General features: G+C 37.0%; 1 protein-coding gene across 1 annotated transcript in view; it reads left to right on the top strand.

Annotated features, from left to right (window-relative positions):
- ITGA1 (integrin subunit alpha 1) overlaps positions 1-18,874 on the top strand; it is a 158,049-nt gene that overhangs the window by 47,661 nt on the left and 91,514 nt on the right. Inside the window, exon 2 of the mRNA XM_015535080.2 lies at positions 8,844-8,964. Within this exon, the coding sequence (XP_015390566.2) occupies positions 8,844-8,964 (121 nt within the window). The remainder of the gene's footprint in view (positions 1-8,843; positions 8,965-18,874) is intronic.

Here is an 18,874-nt window from a genome sequence, read left to right as displayed (position 1 = left end):
AATAGACTTTGTTTTTGGTCGGGGTATACTGTTAGAGTTTGCATAGTATTTTATTTTGTTACTTAGCTTCATGAAGCCCTTAATTTATTAATAGTAATGATTGACTACTTGTGTGTTAAACCAGAAAGTATTTAGATAACCTTATTCCATCAAAAGAGAATTGTTATAAATCTGTATACTTTGCCTCCTGCTTCTGAGCAATATGGCAAACAAAAAAATGAAAGGGTAAGGCAAGTTAAATCTAATACCCCTTTGTGGTCTACAGCAAAATAAAATATGGGCCGACTTCATTTTATGTGTTGACTGTGTTCTTAAAATCCTTGCATAAAAATCAAGACATTTTTAAAAGGCCAGGCATGCTCCCTCTTTGAAAAAATACTACAGTCGATTCAATACTACAGTCGATTACAGTGCCAGTAATTATTTTCCAATCTAAATAATCACAACTTAATTTAACTGATTTTTTTCACATACTGGAATTTTTCCATTCATTTCTATTTCATTTTTTGTTACACATACAGTGTGTTTTCACTTAAACTATTTTATTTCCAAACTACAAGTTGTGCAATTAAGAGAGAATGGCTTTTGGTTCTTTTTATAGCATGTATACATTAGGTAACTGGATAATCCTTTTTCACGTTTTGAGATGCTGTTGGTTCAATCTCAGAATCACATCTTTCCCAGATGCCATATGCATTGTGTCTATCGATGCCTGAGGAGGAAACCTGAATAAAAAGTTGTACTTTTATTTACAGATTTTTTTCAATGCATTATATTAACTCACATATAGTTTCTTTCCTGTGATATATATGAGCCAATGCCACATTGCCGGTCCTGAGGTTATTTTTGCTAGTGTGCGCAAGATGTAGTGTCATAGATTGGGAAAGCAAAGAGGTGGTATACACGATGAAATGAATTATTTTAAACTTCCTAACTGCCATTGGAGTTATTAAACACACAAACAAAGTAGAATTCACTGTCTCAGTGAAGCAATAAAAGTACCTGAGGTAGTAACCACATCTCTCACATTTATACATGTGTAAAGATTTGAGAAGCCAATAGACATGTGTATGGATTTGAGAAGCCAACACCTAAGCCATCCAGAAAAATTGTCCTGTTGAATCTATAGGAGAATCAATAATGGAACCTGATAGTGCCTGGATTTGGAAATTGCCAGTTAAAACTACTAGGTAAATTGAAAACTATTTATTTTACGGTACGTACTACCTCTTTGCTTTCCTGGCCCTCAAAAGTATCTGTTGTACATCCTAACAAAAACAACCTTACTGTCTCACTGAGAAGAAATTATATGTAAGCTAATAAAATCCACTTAAAAGTTTTCATTAACAAAAGTGCAACTTTCATTCATACTTTTATGCATCCAAAGACTTTGTATCTCCCATTTCTGAGTAAATACTTGAATAGTATGCAACCCTGCTCGCTCTGAAGTGTAGTACGTCTTTCCCCATGCAGCGCTGCATGCTGTGTAGCCACAGAAATTCATGAGTTCAGCTCCCAGGATGCCAGGGCAGCTGGAGAAGAGTTCTGTGCTCACGTTGCTTGCACAAACACATGAGCCTTGTTTCCCACAGTGAGGTCCAGGGACCCCTGAGGTCCTGCAGCTTTTTTATCCTGTAAAACACAGAGCCAGAAGATGATGCTGATAGGGTGGAGGCGTTGGGAGACTAAGACTGTTTAAGAATTTCAGGAGAAGGGACAGTCTGAGAGGAGCTGGCAGAGCAGGCAATTATTTGTGGTGGGAGGATATGGGAAAAGAGCAGATGTCTGTAGATACTACAAAGGAAAATAAACACTGTGGAAGAACAAACTTATGTAGAAAAATTTAAAAGGGGGATTTTTAACAAAGGATGTTTGGGAAACACTCCATTGGAGTTTTAATATTCTGGGCAGCACTTACAAAAGGGTACAAGTTCTTACAGCCAGAATGACCTTTATATGAGAAATCTTCATTTCTCTGTTTATTCCATCCTGTTTCATTTAACAAACTTGTATTAAACACCTACTATGTGCCAAGAATTAGCCCTCCTTGTCTCCTTCCCACCAGCCATATACAGATACACATAAACACACACTCACTTTGAAGTTCAAATACCATTTGTATTAACTGGAGGCCCACAGGACGTTAGCACTAAAGTCAAAACAATTCACTCACTACAGCAAGCTGAAGTTAAAAAGCAGCCCCCCAGGATGAAACTTGGAAAATGCTTGAACATCGAGGTGTTTATTTGGATTGGCTTTCTGGACTTGCTGATACTGGTAGATATCTTTCTGACATGTTGCATCATTTCTGATGAAAGGGCTCTGAATGGTGGGACAGATGGAGCCAGACTTTCCTCTTACATAACTGTATAGGGAAGTTTCAATTATTTGGAGGCAGTGAGTTAGATCTGATATTTTTTTCCAGAAAATATGGATTCCTGTATTTGAGACCATGATGCCATTTCCAAACACTTGTGTTGATTCTATATCAAGGCTCTAATGTTGTTTGTTTCATTCTATTTTTATTTTCTGTGTCTTCACCATTGGAGTTCTTTGTCTTGTCCTTCTCCATATTGCAGTGCTGTAAAAATAATCATCTCATATTTCAAATCAACTAGAATTATGTTGTACTATAATATTTTTGGACAGATCCAGTTACACTACTAATTAAATTTTATCTTTTAAGGTAATCATGTACACCAAAATTGAGATCCAACTCACTTAGCCACCAAGAGCATGCAGTAATAAAAATTTCAGATTTATAGCACAGATATTATAAAGATGTTTCATTATATATTACAAGTGAGGAAAAGGGCTTTCAACTTTTCCACTAAATTTATCATTAAAGTGTTTTTCCTCCAACCCCCTGAAGTGTCTCAAAGTTGACTATATTTTATTTGAATTTAGGGAGAAAGAAAAGTAAATTTGAAGTGATATGAAATACCTATTGTATCACATCATTAGTTACAGTGAGCATATATAATTTTCGGAGTTTATATCCACTTGAGCTGGGGTGGATAAACTATTTCCACCAAGAGGCTGTGGCACAGCAAAAGATACAAGAAGGACCCAGGACGTACCAACATTGAGGTTTAGGGAGGATGGGGCCTCTGCAGCTCTGCACACACAGGTTGCACTGGCTAGGTATATCATCTGATTCTCAGGTGGCTCAAGGCTGTGACTATTAGTATGGCTTGAGTATACTGAAAGAGTCACTTCAGGCTTATCCTGTCCTTGGAATACACTTGTAATCTTTGAAATAGGTTAGAGGAGAGTAGATTGGCATTGATGTAAGAGAAGTCTTGACTTGCTGTTGGCTCAAAAGCTGGGTGGTATCATAAATATTCTTGAGGGTTTGAGATGAGAATCCAAGAGCTCTGACTGGAAGGACAAGAATCATCTGCACTCTTCCTCCTCGGCCAGCTCTTTCACCTGGAAGGCTTGATGCCCTCATCTTAGATTTTATTTGCACATGTCATTGCAGCCAGTTTGGAAACAGGAAATTGTTTTTGGAAATGAGTCAATGAACCCAATGTCCTGCTCCACTGATATAACACATTTGTGTCATTTTTCAAGGTACAAATTGTCATCAGGATTGGGGTGGGGAATCCTCTTCCAAAAGAAAATTCAACTGCCACATGGTAAACTGATTCTTTGGATTCTACTTACAAACACAATTAACTCATTTATGGAGCATTCTCTATTGCTACATACATAAGGTGTATTTCTCACAGCAAGCAATACCTATAAAGCATGTTTAAGCTCATTTTAAATATAAGCTGAGGCTCATAGAAATTAAATCACTTACTGTATTTTGAAAGCAGAAGCACCATCTTTTATGATTCTACCTCTAGGACCTAGCATATATTCAACCTAAAGTAAAATTTTGATGACTATTTGTGGAGTAGTTGAATAAATGTGAATAATTACATACAGAGTATAAACGAAAGGGCTGTGTTTAAGACTAGGTTCATCTATCTCTAAAGATTAGCATCTTTCTATACAATCAAAGAATTGGCTCTAAAAACCATCAACTATAATAACACAATTATTACTATTTCCTATCTTAATATTATGACATTTCCCTCTTTAAAAACAATAAATATAATGCTAATATCATGATTTCTCCTATTTCCAGATTGGATAAATGTATAAGAAGTTGTTGAAAAAAGGCAATAGCATTTTAATATCTATCCCTAGTCATTATTGATTTGATTTTCCCTTCGGCTTAGAATTTTAAATATTCAAAATTCCATTAGCTGTTAAATGCTTCAGTCTGGATATTACTAGATCAGAATTTCTGGACCACCCTGTGAAAGACAGACTTTTTTCATTAAGAAGCAAAAAAATCAAACAGGCTGCAGTGACTTTTCTTGGAACTCAGAGGATGTGTGGAGGAAGAAGGTCTTCTTTGGCCAGAGAGTCAGTGCCCTTGGGAGATGCCCAGACTTTGCCCCCTTCATTTAGCTTTTCCTGCCCGTCCTTATCCTCAAATAATCCAAAGCTACAAGATGATTAAGAGCCCTCATGGCCCATTTGAGAGTTCTCTTGACCTCGATTATTATTTTTACTTTTATTAATCTGACCACCTCAATAGCACTGTTGTCATGGAAAGTCTGTGATTTGACCTCAGAAGACAAATGTTGAAGTCCTGTCTCTGCCACTAACACAGCCTAATGTTAGGCCAATCACTTTACCCCTCTAAGCTCCAGTTTCCTAACACACAAGAAAAGAATAGTCACTGCTGTTTTGCCTAACCTTCACAGTTTATTGTCTAGCTCAATACCTTTTTTATATGAAAATGTTTCTAAGTGGCAAAATGTTTATAAGCAGAAAATACCATACGATTGTAGGTTACTTCTCCCTCTCTTCCTCTCTTTTTTCTCTTTCTCTCATTTAGTTGTCTTACAAATCAAATTCCATCCTAGGGCAAAGAAATTGTGCAAAATGATTTTTTTTAACAAGAGGTACCCTTCAAAACTAACAATCTCATCTTCTTCCTCATCTTTCTTCCTTCTCATAGTCCTTAGATATATCAGATATATAACACATACAGCCATATTTGAAAGAGAGCAAGCCTTTCTATTTCTTTTCTACCTAAACAGGAATGTTTTGACTGAAGTCCCTCATGATGCTTTATCTAGAGCTCTATAGCCATGACTTCTCTCCTCATTCCAAGCTTTCTCCTTATGCCCAGTTCCCTAGCTATGACCACTCTAGAAGGGCCTCTTCCCCAATTTTGCCCCTCAGGAGATGTAATTACATGAACTAATAGTAGCCTCTTTTCTAGACCCATCTTTGCATCACCTTCTACTATCCCTTTTCAGTTTTAGAGATAAGATGTAGATACTGAATTCAGGTGAATGTTTGGGAATCCTGGGGAAACGTGGGCAAATTTCTCCGCTATCCTGAGCCTCTGACTCTCCATTTGTACAGTGGTGATAATAACACTATTTCATTGTAGGGCCTGGGACAAATTATATGAGAAGGAGCATGTGAAGAGCAACACATAATAAGTATGCAATGTTGTGCTTATTAAGGGAAAAATCCCCCTTTTGCTGCTGCATGGAAACAGAATTTCATTTTGACATCTGACTATTGTCTGTTTTATTTCCCATCATTTTCATCTTATATGACTGCTTAAGCCACCTCAGTTTTGTTTTGTTTTTGTTTTTGTTTTTTGGCTTTGATGGAGAATAAGTATGATTTTTGCTTTACCTCTGGTACAGAAAGTTCCAAGACAACTTAGTATAACAAAATGAACATCGAACTCAAAGTCACGAGAAGCTTTCACTGTTTATGTGCTCCTTTAAATCAAAAGAACAAGATGTAAACTATTTTTTTTATGTCATCTCCTGTGCTTCAGGCTCCTTTGTGCCTTAGCAAACTTGAAAGAGACTGATTTACGATCACTTTGGGCAAATTGCCTGTAGAATTCTGAGGACAGGAAATGAAGAAAAAAAAAAAAGTGCAGCACACACCCCCGGACATTCCACACAACATGTGGAATAAACAGGCCTAAAAAGGAAACCAAAAGCTCTTAGTCTTATATTGAGGAGTATCATGAATGACCTTTGGGAGAACATACAGTAAGGATAATAAACTTCTGGAAAAATACTTCAAGAGGGGTGAACTTGACCCTGATTAAAGATAATCTCCCCCACCCCCGCCTTTTGTCTAAAGGATGGTGAATACTTTTAAGTTAGGTAAATTATGTTACCTGTATCAACATTATGAAAGAGGGGTACCATGTTACAGACTTGTTCCTCCCAAACCTTCACAGGAATCGGACTTCCTGGGGATCTTGTGGGGATGGAGACAGTGATTCAGGAAATCTGAGTGGAACCTGAGATTCTGGATCCCTCACAAGCTCTGGGTGATACAACTGCTACTGGTCTGCAGGCCAGTTGTTTCTCCATCATCTTCAACAACATTCTTGGTGGTGGTGTTCTGGTCCTTATCTACGGAAGAGTGAGTTTCACCCAGGACAATTTTGGTCCCAGGGGAATTTGGCAGTGTCTGGAGACACTTTTGATCTTCACAATGCAAGCAGTACTACTGGCATCGTGTGGACAAGGGCCACACATGCTGCTACAATACACAGGATAGACTTTCATAACAAAGAATTTTCTGACTCTAAATGTCAATAACACTAGAGGTGAGAAATCCTGTTGTAGACATACTACTTTGTGTATCTCTCATATCAAAAATAATCTTAGGGCACGTGGGTGGCTCAGTCGACTTAGGTTCAGGTCATGATCTCACAGCTCATGAGTTCAAGCCACACATCGGGCTCTATACTGACAGATCAGAGCCTTGGAGTCTACTTCAGATTCTCTCTCTCTCTCTCTCTCTCTCTCTCTCTCTCTCTCTGTCTCTCCCCCACTTGGAGTCTGTGTCTCACTCTCTTTCTCAAATATAAATAAATATTTAAAAATTTAAAAAAATGATCTATTAAAAATTTAAAAAATAAATAAACCAGTGAGAGATAGGTAGGAAACTAAATAGTCTGGAGTAGAGTGAACTGTGTTTAAAACTGTCTTCAAATATATGAAAGGCAATTACACAGAAGATGGTAACCAGCTGTTCTTCATCACACTTGAAGTATGAGCAGGAAATGTACATAAATGGACCTGTGCTACCCATCCATTCTTTTTCTGCATTTTCCACGCCAGCCAGGCAAATCTCTCTATGATATTGTAACCATATTTGTCCCATTTTGCTTCTTACTACTTGCAGAGACCCTCCCAAATCCTTGGGACATATTTTCTTCACACTGCCAAGTTGACTTTCTCCCTCCCTTTAAAAATCTAACTGGAAAATTTCCATCTCCATTAAGTCTTTCTGAACTAAAATGAAGCAGTTGCCAGTTCACTTCTAACTTCAACTGGTACACTTTCTCCTTCAATGTGTTCATTCTACAAATATGTTATTGCCCATCTGTGTACAAGGAACTGTGCTAGATTGGGGGAAGGGATAAGAAAGATGAGTAAGAGAGTCTCTGCTTTTAAGAATTTTCCAATCTAGGGGAAGAAAACCACACACAGATAATTACAATGTAAATAAAATAGTATTTAATAATTATTTTCATGAGAGATATTTAAAAGATGAAAGAGAATGGTTTAGTAGTTAAAAGATTATTTCCAGTTGGAAAAATCAAGGACAACTTTATAAATAGGTATACATAAGTATCCTTTTTCATAAATAAGTATACATAAATATCTTTTTTTTAAGGACAAAATTTTCTATAAATTAGGTACAACCCTGGGCAAAAAAAGAACTTAATAATGTTAAAATTTGAAGATAATAAATTAGAGTATAGAATGAGTTTGAGTCTGAATTTAGACTATATTTATGGAAGACTTTATAATGAGTAAGGAAAGAGAATTTTTCAGGATATGTGTAGCTATATCATGATTTTAACAAAGGACAGTGAATTTAATCACCTCTGAATGTATCTTATGATGCTTTGTAATTTTATAAGGGAGTGCTCTTTGGAAAGAATTCTTAGTTTCATCTAGGAGGGGAATACTTTGTGATTTCACAAGTATACTTTAAAAACTAGTACCAAACATGGAATTTGGCACCATTCAGAACTCTTTTTAGGAGAGAGTCTCACTTGTAAAGTGTTTTCATTACCTGAACTACAAGGAAATGGAAGAGAATTAGCCCTCATTGAATATCTAATATGTGCCAGGCACTGAGTAAACTCTTTAGCTATGTCATATGATTTAGATATATCATCGACAGCAACCTATGTGTTTATCACCACCGACAACACTTTAAGGAGATTCTAGCGTATTGATTGAGAGGGATGCAGAGCAAATCTCAGGCCTGTTTAGGAAGCTATTTCTGGGTGAAGACAATCAGCTTGCTTTTCCTTTGGAAGCAGCAAGGAGAAAGCTTCCTGTCCTGAGGATTTAAATGGTGATACTTGCGTAGTCAAAACAGGAAAATGAAGTTGTTTACATTTCATTAGTGGCCATGATTCCCTGTAGGGCTCATTACTGGAAAGCTATCCGTAACTCCCATTAGGCACAAATAAGCATGACTTTCTGCCAGCTCTCTCACATATCCTGAAATCACAAGCTTTGGGAATGGTATAGCTACTGAATTACTATAGGATTTTGTTCGAATGTCAGTACTTGAATTCTTTAGCCATGATATTGGTTTAAAGTCAGTAATGCAGTTAATATCATAGACCTTTCTTGCAGTTCTCATTTTTTTGAACATCATCGCTCTTTTTAATCAGAGCACAGTTTTTAATCATGTCTTCCATAATTCAAAACATGATGGAATCTTAGTTAACTCTGTGTAACTGGACTTTTTTTTCCCTCTTAAAGTTGTTTTAGGCTTCTGTGTATCATTCAATGTTGATGTGAAAAATTCAATGACCTTCAGTGGCCCAGTGGAAGACATGTTTGGATATACTGTTCAACAATATGAAAATGAAGAAGGAAAATGGTAAGCTGGTTGATTTTGTTGTGTTGTTTTTTAATTTTCTTCTAAGATAATGGAAAATCTTATTTAGCTACAGTCTGTTTTATGAATGAGACTTCAACAGAATGAATTATGTATGGTAGAAAATGCAGTCTTAATCATTCGGTAATGGAAACTGACTCAGTTAAAAAGAAAAAAAAAGGAAAATTCCTTGGCAATATTAAAGGAAGTGGTTAGTGATTTCTAAGCCTGTGTTGACCTCAAAGAAGGTCCTTGTCCAAAATAGTCATTGTTCTGTAATTATGTTATTCTGACAAGAGTTCTTTGATTGTTCTCATTTTAGAATAGCTAAAATTCAGCTGCAAGTATTGGGAGCCAGATGAGATCCCAATGAGATCGAAAGGGTTATTATCACAAAATATTATTGGACTAATTTTTTGGTGATTTACTGACCTACTGAGTTTGATTTATGGTTTATAATGAACTTTACTGAATTTCTTTTATACACTTTTTAACCCTTTGATAATAGTTCATTTCACTTTAGGTATGACTTTTAAACCACATTTAACTTGTTGAAAATTACACAAAATTAATATTAAAGCTCTTTTGCTGTATACTTAACGTAATTTTTAGTGTTCCTTTTTTAAATTGGAACTTATAGGAAAAAAAGACCAAGAATTTGTTAAACTTTGCTTCAGTTTAACAACTTAAAGTAAATTAAATTATTCTAGTAACTAAAAGAATAAACAAGAAGGGATTTATATCTCCTAGGAAAACAGTAATCAATCACTCTACTATATTTCACGAATAAAAACATATGGATTTTTGATGTTTCACTTTATCTTTTACAGTTAATTTGATCATAATTTCCCCAAAATGATCAATAGTAAGAACTTGAGTTCTCACATTTTCTATATACAAATATTATATCCTAGGTACAAACTAGAATTTTTGGAAGCATTTCAGTCTCTACTTTCCTTACAAATATCTTAGGTAGAAATCTAATAATAGAGTATGAATTATATGTTCTCTGTCCTTCCACACTGCACTCTCACTTACCACTCCATCCCCACCCCTTCTAAGGTTAAATGGGAAAAGTCATCGCTCTAGACACCAATTTTATTCTGCTGGCATTATGCCTGCAATTCCAGGAGCTCTGCTTCTCAGAGATTAATGTGAGCGGGCGGAGCTTCTCCTTGGACATAAGCTATAACAAACTGAAACTCAGTATGTATTTTTCTTTAAAAAGCTTAACTTTTAAGTAAAATATATATGAAAGTTACTTTTCAGTAATTACTATTAGTCACATAAATTTTAAAGAGAAATATAACAGGGGCACCTGGGTGGCTCGGTTAGTTAAATGTCCAACTTCATCTCAGGTCATGATCTCGTGGTTTGTGAGATGGGTTTGTCAAGGTGTGTCAAGGGTTTGTCAAGCCCCGCATCAGGCTCTGTGCTGACAACTCAAAGCCTGGAGCCTGCTTCAGATTCTGTGTCTCCCTCTCTCTCTGCCCCTCCCCCACTCACACTCTGACTCTCTGTCTCTCTGTCTCTCTCTCTGTCTCTCTCTCTCTCTCTTTCTCTCTCTCTGTCTGAAAAATAAATAAACATTAACAATTGTTTTTAAATAAAGAGAAATATAACAAATAACAAGCCTTAAAGACTTAAACAACTTACTTAAAATGAACTTAAGGAGACTCAAAAATTTTTAACCTAATGAAAGTCTGATTTTCATGTTCTGATGTGAGGAAATCCCTTAAGCTTACTCTATTATCTAGTCCAGGCTCCCTGATTTTAGGGCAATGTGTTATCAGCAGTCCTTAGTTACCTGAATGAATCTTAGTAGAGTAATAAAGGTTCATTATTTCTCCCCAGTAATAAAGAGTTCATCAAATGGTACACCCATTTGATCTCTTTAGTTTCTTTCTGTCCCTTATTATAAGCCCATCCTATTGTGAGTTTTCCGCCTTCTAAATTCTTGAATCTCTTCCAAGATACCTGTAAAATAAAAAAAACAGGAAAATGCGAAATCAGGCTGAATGGAGACCTGATGTCATGAATTTGTCTTTGAAGAAGGTGAATGTGTAGATGAGTAAAGGAAGACAGCCAAACCATCATTTGGAAAGAAACAAGAGTGCACAGAGTAGATAGGAAAATAAGGTTGGGGCGGGGGACTTGGGAGGGAGATGTTGCTAATGGCCTTTCTGAATGAGCCTACACTGAATTGAATTTTAGACAAACCATTCAGAATTTTGTACACACATGTGAGATAATGTTAATAATAATATATTAACTTTTTTAGGTTAGAGATCGTGCCTTATACATTTTTCTTTCTTCGTGAAATATAGCTTGTCTATGTACAAATGTTTGTTGGTGGGTTATTTAGAGTTTTTCTTTAGCCATAGCATAAACTATGGGCCAATCAAGCAACAAGTATTTATGTAATACATCCCATGTGTCTAGCTTATGCTACATTCTATGGGAGATATAAGACAAATACAAAGTTTATAACCTAATAGAGGGCTCATATTTAATAATTAGAAATAAAGAATAGTGCTAATCAGTATAATAAAGACTGTAAAATCAATGGCAGTTAAAAGAAGGAGGAAGTGATTCTTGACTCTTGAGCTGAGTCTTGAAAGATGATTTAACTTTTAATAAGAGAAGAAGCAATGCCACTCCAATCTGGGAAGCCACATAAGCAGGGACATAGATTTGAGAAGTGAGTGTGTTGGTAAGCAAAAAGGACTGACATTGGGAGAGCAGAGGGGAAAGGGCAATGGCAGACCTTAGAAGCCAGACGAAGAAACTTGGACCTAAGTGCAGGCATTAAGAATCATTTACGATGGGCGTTGAGGAGGGCACTTGTTGGGATGAGCGCTGGATGTGGTATATAAGCCAATTTGACAATAAATTATATTTAAAAAGGGCAAAAAAAGAACCATTTATGAAACTTGGTTTAGGAAATCACATAATATTACATTTAAAGAATTGGATTGGAGAAAAAAGTGCCTGAAAGCTGGGGAATCTATAGGCAAGCAAGAATAGCAATCTGGTGCTTAACAGATGAGGTCCCAAGCTAGGTTAGAGAGAACTGGAATGAAAGAAAAGTGTAGGCAAGACAAATTTAGATGAACCATCAAAGCCTGGTGGAAGTTTGGAAGTGTCCAATGAAGGTGTAGGAGGAATCAAACATATTCCAAGATTTCTACACTGGATGGTTGGAAAATGGGTAGTCATTCAGAGACAAATGTACACAAAGGGAAAATAAGTTTTATCAGGAAGTTGGTAAGTATGGTTTCAAATGGTTTGAGTAATGTCCATGTAGTTGGAAACTTGAAATGGAATATAGATAAGAGGGAGAAGTTAATATATTGGAGGAAATATTTAGAGAGCAAGGACTGGTTTTGCTTCCCACTTGCAACTCTGTGCATTACCCAGAATCTGGCACAGGGCCTTAAACATCATATACATTCAATGGTTATTTGTTGGCTGAACAACTTAATCTAGTATAACTCCCTGTTATCATTAATGAAAAAACAAACACACACACATGCAAAAATAATGTCAAAAATAGCTCTCTTAAGACTGTTATCAAAAACACAAAAGATAAGTGTTGGCAAGGAAGTGGGGAAAAGGGAATATTTGTGCACTGTTGGTGGGAATGTAAATTGCAGCCACTATGGAAAACAGTATAGAGGTTCCTCAGAAAATTAAAAATAGAACCACGCTATGATCCAGCTGTCTGGGTAAATATACAAAATAAATGGAATCAGGATCTTGAAAAGATATCTGCACACCTATGTTCGTTGCAGCATTATTTGCAATAATTAAGACTTGAAAGCAATCTAAAAGTCCATTGATGGATGAATAGATTTTTGAGATGTGTCATATACATACAATTGAATATTATTCAGGCTTAAAAAAAGAAGGAAATCTTGCCATTTAAGACAACATGGATGAACTTGGAAGACATTTTGCTAAGTGAGATAAACCAGACACGGAAAAATACTACATAATCTCATTTTTATGAGGAATCTAAAATGGTCAGACTCCTAGAAGTCGAGTGTAGAATGGTGGCTACCAGGAGCTTAGAGGAGGGGAAAACAAAGTATTTGTCAAAGGGTACAAAGTTTCAGTTATGCAAGATGAATAAATACTAGAGATTTGCTGTACAACATAGTGCCTGTAGTTAACAATACTGTATTATATACTTAAAAATTGGCTAAGAAGGTAGATCTTAGGTTAAGTGTTCTTATCACAAAATACTAATAATGATAATAACTAAAGAGGGTTGGAGGAAACTTTTGGAGGCTATGGATACGTTTATGCCATAGACTGTGGTGATAGTTTTACAGGTGTACACTTGTCTCCAAACTCATCAAGTTGTATACATTAAGTACGTACAACTTTTAATATGTCAACCATACTTCAATAAAGGATTTGTTTTTGTTTTTTGTGAGTGACTTCCACAGGGAAATGTAACTACTCAGGGCCTGAGCTGAAAATAGAACTCCTGTCTCTCCACTCCTAGGCTGGTGCTTTTTTTTCTTTATTAGAACTATATTAAAAAGTAAGTGCTGATAATAACAATCTTTGCAGTTTTAGACTTTATGTATTAGTATACATGTGAGAGTTTGTGAGCGTTTGAATGTATAAGAATGTCAGATAATTTAATTCCACTTTGACATTCCATGCCTACAATGATCTTATATAAAAGGTGTGAAATACCAGAGTAACAAAAGCAGTGTGGCCAACTGAATTTAAAAGTAAGCAAACTACAAAAATCTAAATGTCAAAACCTTGAAGGATGGCATTGTAGCAGCCTATTGTTCTAAAGGGATCCAGGCATTGGTAATGTGAAATAAATTTTAGAAACATCTTTGGATATTCTGTAAACGTTTATAAAATCAGACAGGGTGCATACTTACTTTAAGAAATGGACTATGGAATAAATGTCATATTTGGGAGAATATGAGTTTTGTTATTCAGTTTTTCTCCGGAGGTGGGCACCTTCATAAATCATATTTACTACTCAGGTTTTGGAAGCCCATCAACCTCAGATTTTTAAAAAAATCACCCTGACCCATATTACATCTTGGTTGAAGTATGCCTAAAGAAGGAAGACTTGTTGGTGCATTATAAGTGCAGTCTGTGCATGTGAAAGCCTTACTTTAATCCTTGGAAAGAATTAACAGTTAACAGGAAAGGCAGCCTTATGCCCTCTTTACCTTTCAGAAGTTGACCGTGACATGTAATTTACTTCTTTATCTTTGGCTCAGAAAACCACATGTTTTCTCAGTAGCAGAACACATTATATCTCTGATTAAGATCAGCCGTTGTTCATTATGAGATGAAACATCCAAGTAATTGCAATGTGGTTCAGAAAAATTCACAAAGAACACAATTAGTTTAATAATTTTCTTTGAAGAGAAGAAACTTAAATGTGCTCCGCATTGCACAAGCTTTCCAGATTTAGTGGTAATCACCAGTATGGCAAAGTTTCTGCCAAATGGGAAAATACAAGATGTTGGCTCTCAGGGCTTTCCACTCTGTGGCTCCTTTGCTTCATTCCTTTTAATATGTGCATCAGCCCTTTTAACTGCTGTTCCAGCAACCACTCAGTGGCTTCAGTGGGGGCTTCAGTGACTTCAGTGGGCCTATCTCTCAAAGTAGGCTTTCATGAAGAAGATCCCTTCCTAGCCAATCCTCCATCCAATATATATCAAAATATGTTGGCTTTGTGCCTTTCCCCTATGATGCCAGGTAAGGTTTACTAAGGAACTCGTGTGATTGATGTTGTTTCTGTTGTATGTGTGTTTTAAGTAAAGCCTATTCAGGCTTGGCGTAAAAAGACTTTTCAAAGGTTCTATCACGTTTTCTCTTACAACTTTAATATAATATTTATTTTGCATTGTTTATAATATCTTCTGAAGTTGAATTTTTCTCCTTGCTAAACTTGTCATTTCTTTGGCTCACCCCATTTCCACCCCTCCACCTTTCATGACTGAAAGCACTGCAGATAATGGGTCCACTATATAACTTCATTCTCTAAGATGACCAAACACTCCATTCATTAAAAAAAAAAAAAAAAAAGCCTGGTGGGTACTTGGCACTCTGATAGTTGCTTTGGCTTGGACATCAAAAAAGAGTTAGGTGAAAAGAGTGTTCATGAAATAATGTAAATAAGAGACAACAATCTCTAGAAAACTATCTTTTACAGAGAAAAATAATAAATATGGAGCAGAGACGTCACAGACCAGCTACTCTTCAAATAAATAAAATAATGATCATAATGACAAGAATGACTGTATGAATAGCAAACATTTCTCAGGTTACTAAATTTTATTACGATTGGACCTTTTTTATGGAGAAGAACAGAGTATAGAGTGAACTTTTAGAATGAGTGAATGAGAATTAGAATTAGTCATTGTAGAGTGAGTGTAGAGAGAATTATTTCCCACACTTTGATGATCTTCGAGTTGACGAGGTGTTTCTCTAGAGGTCAGTAATGAGATCCAGAACATTCTTTAATTTTAGTCCTCTTACTCTGCACACAGATCATTGCAATGGAAATGCATTTGCCATGAAAAAAGCAAAAATCTAATAGAAATAAAATATCATGAGCTAAAGCAAACTTGCATTAAAATTTAAAATAACAATATCCATAGTTCATGATACAATGTGCTTTGAGTCTTCACATTTGACCCTGTGGGTTTCAGCAGATATCATTGTTACCATCCTCATTTTCTAGACAGGAAACTGGCACTCTGAGAACGAACTGCCAAAGGTTTTATATAGCAAGTATGTGTCAGGGCCAGGATGTAGAACTACAGCCTTCTGACTTTCAGCCATTTCTGTCCTGTAACAACAAGGGTTCTCTGGAACCTTGACCTGTAGAAATGCCCCCTGTCTCGTGCAAAGACATCTGTGGCATTCTGCCTGTGCAAAATATTCAGCCTGTAAAATGGAGAAGACTTCACAATTAGGACTTCTTGGCCTGTTACATGAGTCATAAATTGCCAGGTCTGCCTTATTCAGATTCTTAGAGCTTTTGATACAGTCTTATTTGTTCACTTCACTTGAGTGCTATTTTGTTTCTGGAACTGTTATAGGCATTAAGGGTATATAAGTGAACAAAATAAGATGACAGTTCCTGCTGTTGTAAAGGTTGTATTCTATTGGGGAAGGAAGGAGCAAAACATAAATCATAAACTTAATAAACAGGTAGGTCAGAATGTGATAGGTATGCAAGAAAAGAAATATAGCAAGATAATGGGAATTGAGAAGGCTGGAGATTCCTGAAATTCCATAAACACTATGCTGATACTTTTCTAGGATCTTGTTATTTTTATACAGCGTGGGAAAAGTGAGACTTAATTTAGGATTAAGTAGTGAATAGAGCTGCAAGCTTGATGTCAGAACAAATAGCTCCTAGGAAAACACACAAACTTGTTTTATATCCTATTCCTGCTAACCCATTCTTCACCCTGCATCCCAGCTTTCACACCCCCTGTCTGAATCCTGGCCTTCTACACAACCACTTTCTGAGCTCTCACTCCTCAGCGCTTGCTTATCCAGAATACACAATAGGACATGTTTCCAGTTGCTATTTCCAGGGATCACCATACTCTAGGAGCTTTCTGTTGCCTCAGACATCAAATATAAACCACAGAGCCTTATCTTTAAAGTCTGCTGCTTACCACTCTCAGCCTCTCTGCTCTGGTTTATGCAGCAGCTTCACACTGTGTTCCAACCACCTGTGCTTCCTCATAACCTTGGTTTTAAAAGCCGTCACTCTTCTGTCTCCACCTTTTTTTCCTGAGCTATCCATGATCTCTCTCCTGTTTTAGAGTTCACAGTAACTTTATTATTAACATGCTGTTCAGAACTCACTTTTCACTGGGACACCTGGGAGGCTCAGTCAGTTATGCGTCCCACTCTTGATTTCTGCTCAGGTCATTATCTCACGGTCTGTGGGGTTTAAGCCCCTGTCAGCCTCTGTGCTGACATCCTGACATTCTCTGTCTCCATCTCTCTCTGCTCCTCCCCAGCTTGTTTATGCACGCTCTTTCTCTCTGTCAAAAATGAACTTTAAAAAATAAAAAAAATTAAAAAAGAATTCACTTTTCATCAATTGTCCTAAATTTCCCCCACTTAATGGTACATTTTCTAAACTAGTCAGCACTCCTCTACACACTAATAATTTGCTCTATTTGGATGATGGAATCTTAGAGTTGGAAGTGTCTTTGGAGGCCTGTCCTACAACTACACTAGAAACAACTTCCAGAATATCCCTGACCTTATCTTGGCCTGAGGGGCTGCATGACTGGCCTACATAAGCCCTGACAGTTTAAATCTTCATTACTCTTCACAAGCCCACCACCCTACTACCTCTGTCCCTAAATTTCATGTTTCTACTATTTTCCAAAGAAAGAAGGGAGGAAGGAAGGGAAGAGAGGAAGGAAGCAGGGAGGGAGGGAGGGAGGGAGGAAGGAAGGAAGGAAGGAAGGAAGGAAGGAAGGAAGGAAGGAAGCAGGGAGGGAGGAAGGAAGGAAGGAAGGGAGGGACAGGCCCAAGGTTAAAACTTTATCCTCCCTTCCTGTTTCACTTATCTCTTGCTCATAGCAAATCATCTCAAAACTTAATGAGTTAAAACAATAATTTATATTGTTTCTCAAGATTTTGAGGACTGCATAGGTGGGAACTGCATGAGTGCTCATCTGGTACCTCACTTGGGGCTGGAGGGCCCAAGACAATTTAACTCACATGGCTGGCAGCCCGTGCTGTCAGCTGAAACATTGCTTCTCCTCCATGTTGCCTCTCCTCCTCCTCCATTAGGCTAAACTGGGCTTATTCACAGTGTGTGGTCTTAGATTTCCAAAAAGAGTGAAGTGGAATCTGTAATACATTCTTTAAAATTATTGAAGTATGGTTGACATGTAATGTTACATTAGCTTCAGGTGTACAATGTATTGATTTCACAATTCTATACATTACTCATGCCTTTGGAGTCACAGTGTCTCTATTTCGACTGCCTTCTATTTATCAACTAAGTCCCAGTTCCAACAAGAGGCAAAACAGATTCTGCATTAATGAAGGGCAGTGAAGGACAATGTCACATTGCAAAAGTGAAAAAAATTCCAAGCAATCTACCACAGTTTCAAACCTCTGGATACTGGGCCACCCAGAACCCTGCCTAGGGAATCCGTGGCCTTTCCTCATTTCTAAGACAAATTTGTCCTTCTGGATCCACACTTTATACCAGCTCAGGGGATCTCTTTTCTCTTCTGTAATATTGGCCTTTCTCTTGTTACTAGCTTTTTCTCAACATCATTTATCCATATCCAGATGCCTTCCATAATAAATTTAAATCCACCTCAAACCCTTAGTGGTTTGCCTGAAAAAAAGAAACCCACACACATTGGCATGACCCATCTCCCTCATTTTTAGCAAAACTCTTGAAATGAAGTCTGCTCTACACTCCCATTCTTTATTTTCTTCCCTCTTTGGCTTTTGTGATACCACTGTTTTCTGATTGTCTCTCTCCTTCTCCGGACACTGCTACTAGTTTTCTTCCTTTGCTCATTAAAATCTTAAGTGCTATTTTTTCTCCTTTAGCTCTCTTACTCTGTACTCTCTTAAGGCAATAGCATTTACTCTTAGCACCTGAACCATGCTCATAGAATGCTCACATATATTCCATGTAGTTTCTGAGATGGTCCCCAGCAAGACTCAGCCCAGAAGCCTACAGAAGTAACACATTATCAGTGCACTCTATTGGCCTTTCTTCCTTCCCTCTATCATTTTCCCTATCAACACATTTGTTTGTGCTTTGAATTGACTCCCCTAAATCTACCTGCACCAACGTCCTTGTTGAGGGTCTGCTTTTGGGGGAACTCAAACTAAGACAGCTGATAGTCTAAGTATTTGT

The sequence above is a fragment of the Panthera tigris genome, chromosome A1 (genome assembly GCF_018350195.1).
Source record: "Panthera tigris isolate Pti1 chromosome A1, P.tigris_Pti1_mat1.1, whole genome shotgun sequence".
Lineage (NCBI taxonomy): Eukaryota > Metazoa > Chordata > Mammalia > Carnivora > Felidae > Panthera > Panthera tigris.
The sequence above is the reverse complement of the archived record's forward strand: the minus strand, read 5'-3'. Positions and strand labels throughout refer to the sequence as shown.